Here is a 6,455-nt window from a genome sequence, read left to right as displayed (position 1 = left end):
ACTTCCAGGTCTTGTTTATGTCATTTAATTAGCTCTACTTCTTTAAGACAATTAAAAGGTATGGTGTTTTGTGAGGGACTTTATCTTTTGCGGTTCCAGTTATGCGAGAATTAATAATAAATAATAAAGACTTAGTATTCTGATTTAGTAATGTATTTATATTAGTTGTGCTACCACCACCACGCCACTAGAGGCAGTAGCAGACCCAGAAAGATGCGAAAAAGGAGCAGATTTAGAAGTACACAGAAAGCAATGGAAATTGTTAAAAACTGTGAGCTGCGCTGAAGTAAATAAAAGAGAGAAGTTGAAATACATGCTGACAGAGAAACTCCTTCCTACAGTTGAAGCTATATCACAGATTTCAAAAGAAAATTAAAACGGGAGACCGCGGATAAAATAGGAAATAGCGCCCCCTTAACTTCCGGAGTGCAATGGTCCCATTTCCAAATAAGGTAAGAGACTGGGGGGGGAGGGGCGTCCCGCCCCTTTCTGTTTGCTGCAGCGAGGTCCTTCTCTCCGATTCGGGAAATGGCTAAAGGGCGAGTCCACCTAATTTTTAACTGCCTTTTGCATCTATAATCTACTCTAGTTAAAAAACTATAACACCTAGACTCTTCAAACCAGGACTGGATTATTCTCAAATAGTAGTAGAATATTTAGAACCATGTCTGGGATTTGTGCAACCTTTATTTGATTTGTGAAACTTCAATAAAGGACAATTTTTGTCCTTTTTTTGGATCTCGGTCACACTGCTCTAATTCACAGAACTGCTCTAATTCCAAAACTACAACACCTAGACACTTCAAACCTGGACTGGATTATTCTGCTCTAATAGCAGAATATTTAAAACCATGTCTGGGATTTGTTAAACCTTCATTTGATTTGTGAAACTTCACTTCACTTAACAGACCGCTGCTTCCAACAGCCATCACCATCTACAATAACACTTTGAAGAATTAATGGGTTACATCAACATTTAATTCCCTTTGGGATTAATTGAAGTTGAATTTGAACAAACCTGCATGGAGCAAGTGTGAATAGTCATCAGAACTTTATTGAAGTTTCACAAATCCCAAACATGGTTTTAAATATTCTGCTGTTAGAGCAGAATAACCCAGTCCAGGTTTAGAGTGTCCAGGTGTTGTAGTTTTTTTTAACTAGAGTTGATTAAAGATGCGGAAAGTCGTGAATAATTAGGTGGAATCGCCCTTTAGCCATTTCCCGAACCGGAAGCTGGAGTCGGAAACCAACTTCAGCTTTGTCTGGGTTCTGGAGTGGTTCCGACCTCCATTGCACACTATTAGCCAGCCCTCCCGATCAGGTTCTGGTTCTGGACATCGAGCGGCAGGAACATTGCAGCTTCTTTGGAACCAGGTCCAGCTGTTTACCCGTTTGAAACCGTTCCATAGAGGTTTACTGGTTGGTCCTGGTCCCTGATGTAGATCCCTGTTGGTTCTGCTCAGAGGTCCGGCTCTGATCAGAACTTTTAGTTCAACTGGTTCATTGGCTTTAGCGTCGACTCAAATGGTCTCAGGTTCTTGGTTCTTGCCCAGAATGCGTCTCTTCTGTCCTCTCACCTATCCGTCCCTCCAGGTGTCATGGAGTCCACAGAGAGCAGGTACTCCCACCTGCTGCAGCCAATCAGAGAGCTCACCAAGAACTGGGAGATCGATGTGGCGTCAGAGCTCAACGACTACCTGGAGGAGGTGAGCTTCCTGTTAGGTAGAAACCTCATGTGGCCTCTATGACCTTTGACCTCTGTCCACCTCTGTACCTGGCTGCAGCTGGATGAGATGTGCATCACCTTTGACGGAGGGAGAACCAGGTTGAACTTCGCTGAGGCTGCGCTGCTCATCCAGGGCTCTACCTGCATCTACAGCAAGAAGGTGGGAGGGGCGGCTCAGTGTGACGTCATTGTGTGGGCGGGGTCAGGTGGAGTCACGGCTTCCCATCTCTGGTGTTGCAGGTGGAGCTGCTCCACAGCCTGGTGTTCCAGACTCTGGAGTTCATCAGCGACAACAAGAAGTGAGCAGTGCCGCCTGAGGGTCCAGTGGGTCGTGTTCTGGTTCTGGTTCTAGTTCTGGTTCTGGTGTGTCTCCAGGCGCAGTCGGGCGGCAGCAGCCCAGCAGGGGGCAGCAGCAGCAGACCAGACGGAGCAGGAAGCTGAGGATCTGGCTGTGGTGAGAACAGGAAGCTGGCTGTGACAGGGTGCTGAGCATTCTGGGTAATGTAGGCACTGCTTCTCTCTGCTGCAGTTCACTCCTCTGGAGCTGGACGAGTCTGCCACGTCCCCAAGGACGGAGCCTCACACAGTGAGTGTCTGTCCCTCAGCCTGTCTCCTGTCCCTCAGCCTGTCTCCTGTCCCTCAGCCTGTCTCCTGTCCCCTACAGGACATCAGTGTGGTTCCTCTGCCTCCAGAGGCCCTGATCCCTCCTGAGACTCAGGAGAAGAACAAGCTGCCTCTCATCAGGTTTGTCCCCGTCTCATGTCCCTCTGTCCCTCTGTCCTCTGCTGTGTCTCATGTCCTCCCCCCCATAACCCCTATAGTGTTGGGGGGGAGGTGCTGTGCAGCCAGAAGGACTTCCGGGTCAACCTGTTCCTGCCGGGACCTGATGACCTCATCGTCCTGATGCTCCAATCAGCTGCAGCCTCCAGGTTCCTGCTGGACCAATCAGCTGCAGGTAGGCTACTGCTCCGCGACGGTTCCCCCTGCTGGTCACAGGGTGACCTGCTGACTTCCTGCTCCCTCCTGCAGCTGAATCTGCTGTGACCTTTGACCCCGATGAAGCTGCAGGAGGCTCTGCAGAAGACTTCCTTCCTGTCCAGGAGGAACTGAACCTGGAACCGGACCTGGAGGAGCACATCGAGCAGCAACAGGTCTCGGTGCGGACAGCCTCCTGAAGACGGTTCTGGTTCTGATTGGCTTCTGGTTCTCATGGGTTCTGGTTCTGGTTCCAGGGTGAAGGCCGGCTGATACGGCATGCTGCGGCGCGGCAGGAGGAAGAGGAGGAGCCTCCAGCTGCTGTAAGAGCCATTTCACCTTCATCACGCCACTCCTCTTCCTCAGGCTGACTCTCAGGTGTTCCAGGTGAGTAACTGGACCCTCCATGACCCGTATGCCGCCCTGGGAGGAGACCGGCCCCTCACACCAGGTGAGACCCGGACCGACCCGGTTCTGATGCTTCACCGTCTTAGGCTGACTTCTGATACTGCTCTTCCTCTTCCTCCTCTTCCTCAGGGAGGTGCTACCGGGTTCCTGACGGTCTGGATGACGGGGGGAAGAGGAAGAGGAAGCGGTCGGTTCTGCAAGACTTCCGGTCCTGGTTCCGAGGAGCCTGTGAGTTTCTGTCCAGTCCGGTCCTCCTGTAAGGTTCTGCTGTCTGACCTGTGTTTCTGTTGCAGTCCAGCCCCCAGAACCCAAGCTGAAGGTCGGACCCAGCTTCCCAGGTACGCTAGGACCGCCTGACGGGTCTGGGTCAGAACCAGAACCACCATGCTTGGCTGACACTCTGTGATTTTTCAGACCTTAACTACCTCTACCTGAGGACACTGAGGGACAAAGTCCGGAGACAGAGGACACTCTGCAGGACGCTGGTGAGTCCAGTGGATGGACGGCCGGCTGCTTCCTGTCTGTCCGGCTGCTTCCTGTCTGTCCGGCTGCTTCCTGTCTGTCCGGCTGCTTCCTGTCTGTCCGGCTGCTTCCTGTCTGTCCAGCAGGTCAAGGGGAAACGAGGACTGTCTGCTGCTGGTTCCTCCAGGCTCTGTTTGCTCTAAATGGACCGGTTCTGGGGCCTCATGTCTAAAGCGACGTGAGCACAGGAAATGCATCGCCGCCATATTTTACGCAAGTCGGCATGTATAAAGATGAACATGGTGTGAAAAACGGGTTAATATAATTAACGGGTTAATAACTTTTGACCTGCGGTGAAAATGTGCTGCAGCCACACAAACTTTATCTGTGGACAATAATAAACTATAAAGAGTCAAAACTCACATAAATCCACTGAAACCTGATTCAGTTATTTAGACCAAGAATAAAACCCGATGATTTTATTATTTTATTGGTTAAACTGTGAAACTGAACCACATTTATCCTCAGACAATAACCTGAAAAATAAAGAAACTAAAGGAAGGTAAAACTTCACTCTGACGTAAATAATAACTTCCTCAGTTTGTCTCATGAAGATGTAACTCATCGTCTGAAAGCATCTGAGGCTCATTTCATTCTGACTGGAGAGAAAACAGGCTGATCAGCAGATGGATCCACCAGGTTCGGTTCTGATCAGGAGACGATCAGCTGATCCAGGTGAGCCACTACTTGAGGAGCTTTGGCTCTGATGGAGAACATCTGAGGAGGATTGATCACAGATCAGATCCATCTGATGGTCGATCAGCGTTTAGATTCATCCTGGAGCTCTGAGCAGAACTTAGAGCGGTACCAGCGGTACCGGTACCGGTCCAGCTGCAGCCGTCCTCCAGTGGAGCCGCCCGCCTTGTGAAAGTGCCTTATGGACAGAAAGCATCTCTACTCTGTGAATGCAGCTCCTGCTGCTGATTCCTGTCTGCAGAACAAACGTCCACATTCAGAACCTCTCTGGTCTGTAGACCGGCTGGAGGCTCTGCTGCAGCAGCAGGTCCGACCCGGAGGCTCTGCTGCAGCAGCAGGTCCGACCCGGACGCTCTGCTGCAGCAGCAGGTCGGACCCGGACGCTCTGCTGCAGCAGCAGGTCCGACCCGGACCACTTTACTCTTTACTTTTTATTATCTGTAGTTTTTCTTTAAAATGTTTTATTCTTTGTGATTTGACCTTATGTGCCCTGAAAGCACCTTTTAAATAAAATATATAATGATTATTAAAGATACTTTTACTGGTACAAACAAGGACGTTGCCATGGTTACTGCTTCACGTGGCGGCAGTAACCATGCAAATTAGTATAAATGAATATTTCTACTATTTCTACATTCAGATGCATTTCTGGAGGCGACCAGCAGCTGCTCTGCTTCCTGTAAATCAGGTTTGATAAAGGAAAGGTGAGCAGGTCTGAGCGCAGCACAGCTTCATACATCTGGTTTTTTAGTGCGCCGTACTTTTCTAAATTTGTCCGGCACCAAGTTTTAGTGTGAAAACTGCAAACTCTTTTATGCATGAGGCAGTTGGTCGCTCTCCACTGGTTTCCAGTTTCTAACTGGTGTGAATGACACAGCAGAGCTTTATTTTGAAGGAATAAATGCATCAATAAGCCAGTGAATTAAGAGGAAGTTCCTGACTGTACTTCCTGTTGCTGAGTAACTGTCTGGGATCAAAGGGCGTCGTCATGACGGAGGAGGAGCTCCGGAGAACCTTCCTGCAGCTGGAGGAGGCGGGGCCACAACAGCTGGGGGCGGGGCCAATGCATGATGTCACACCTGCTGAGCTGCTGGGTCAGTGTCTCCGGTTCTGATCCAGTTCTCTGCTGCGTCTGAGCCATTAGCAGCAGCTGACCAGTAACCTCTGACCCCTGACCCAGCAGCAGGTTCATCCCTTTGCTTTGTCCTCCAATAGGTGGAGACTCAGACGACTCAGACGCCGAGTTGGACGGCCTTCCTGCCGAGTTCAGAGGACCGGACTCCGCCTCCCCAGGTACGTGACCTCCAGGTGACCTCCAGGTGACCTCCAGGTGAGCTGGAGTAGACAGGAGGTCCTCAGGGTCGTGTTCTTGTCCTCCAGCAGAAGCTCAGCGGGACGACCTGACGTATGAAGAGCTGGTGAAGCTGCGTGTGGTAAGTGAGTCGTACAACCCGGACTGGACCGCCTGACACGGACCGCCTGACCCTCTCTGTGGTGCGTTCAGGAGCAGCTTGTGGTGCACAGCCAGGGCTACACCCAGGAATCGGCTCTGTCCCGCCGGGTCAGGGACTGGGAGGACAAGATCCGCCCGGAGCTGGCGCTGCAGGTGAGACCGGGAGCCTCCTGGTACCGTCCCGGTTCCGGGCCGCTGCTCACATCTCTGTTTTCCAGGAGGACCGACCTCCATTCGACATCCACGCCTACGGAGAGCGGATCGTCGCCCAGCTGGGCGCCGTCGGCTGCAGGCGCTCCTTTGCCTCCATCGTCCGCGGTTTGGACAACATGGAGGCCTGCAAGCTGCTGCTGGCGTCACTGCAGCTGGTAAACCTCCTCTTCCTCCTCCTCCTCATCGTCCTCCAGGGTTTTAGGGAGGTCATGTCCCGGCTGTTGGTGGAGCTGCTGGATGATTCTCCAATGATTTATTATTCAAAGCAGATTAAAAGGTTTTTAAGGAATCCCAGCAGAACCAGAACCAGAACCAGAGCCGGGCTCAGTACCATTATTGATATTATAGATCAGTGTTTCTCAACCTTTCTTGGGCCAGCGCCCCCCAGCCTTTATCCAGGTCCCCCCCCCACCCCACCAAAGAATTTGTAGGCTACTTTGCACCGACTATTATGTCATCATT

At 51.1% G+C, this 6,455-nt stretch overlaps 1 protein-coding gene across 2 annotated transcripts in view; it reads left to right on the top strand.

Annotated features, from left to right (window-relative positions):
* The first annotated feature begins 1,215 nt into the window (after positions 1-1,215).
* Positions 1,216-6,455, top strand: part of ncaph2 (non-SMC condensin II complex, subunit H2) — a 10,851-nt gene continuing 5,611 nt past the window's right edge. The window contains exons 1-18 of one of the 2 annotated variants that reach the window (XM_015025514.1): positions 1,216-1,706; positions 1,785-1,886; positions 1,967-2,025; positions 2,102-2,180; positions 2,256-2,312; positions 2,391-2,470; positions 2,548-2,681; positions 2,756-2,883; positions 2,959-3,024; positions 3,089-3,152; positions 3,239-3,337; positions 3,403-3,447; positions 3,524-3,594; positions 5,307-5,421; positions 5,543-5,620; positions 5,711-5,760; positions 5,832-5,933; positions 5,999-6,148. In XM_015025514.1, coding sequence (XP_014881000.1) covers positions 1,599-1,706; positions 1,785-1,886; positions 1,967-2,025; positions 2,102-2,180; positions 2,256-2,312; positions 2,391-2,470; positions 2,548-2,681; positions 2,756-2,883; positions 2,959-3,024; positions 3,089-3,152; positions 3,239-3,337; positions 3,403-3,447; positions 3,524-3,594; positions 5,307-5,421; positions 5,543-5,620; positions 5,711-5,760; positions 5,832-5,933; positions 5,999-6,148 — 1,587 coding nt within the window. In that variant the 5' untranslated portion in view covers positions 1,216-1,598. Of the gene's footprint in view, positions 1,707-1,784; positions 1,887-1,966; positions 2,026-2,101; positions 2,181-2,255; positions 2,313-2,390; positions 2,471-2,547; positions 2,682-2,755; positions 2,884-2,958; positions 3,025-3,088; positions 3,153-3,238; positions 3,338-3,402; positions 3,448-3,523; positions 3,595-5,306; positions 5,422-5,542; positions 5,621-5,707; positions 5,761-5,831; positions 5,934-5,998; positions 6,149-6,455 lie in introns of both variants that reach the window. The other variant, XM_015025513.1, reaches the window with a different exon arrangement.

The sequence above is a fragment of the Poecilia latipinna genome, unplaced genomic scaffold, assembly GCF_001443285.1.
Source record: "Poecilia latipinna isolate Pla-1442-1.1 unplaced genomic scaffold, P_latipinna-1.0 Scaffold4152, whole genome shotgun sequence".
Classification (NCBI taxonomy): domain Eukaryota; kingdom Metazoa; phylum Chordata; class Actinopteri; order Cyprinodontiformes; family Poeciliidae; genus Poecilia; species Poecilia latipinna.
Note: the sequence above shows the minus strand (reverse complement) of the source record. Positions and strands in the feature narration are given on the sequence as shown.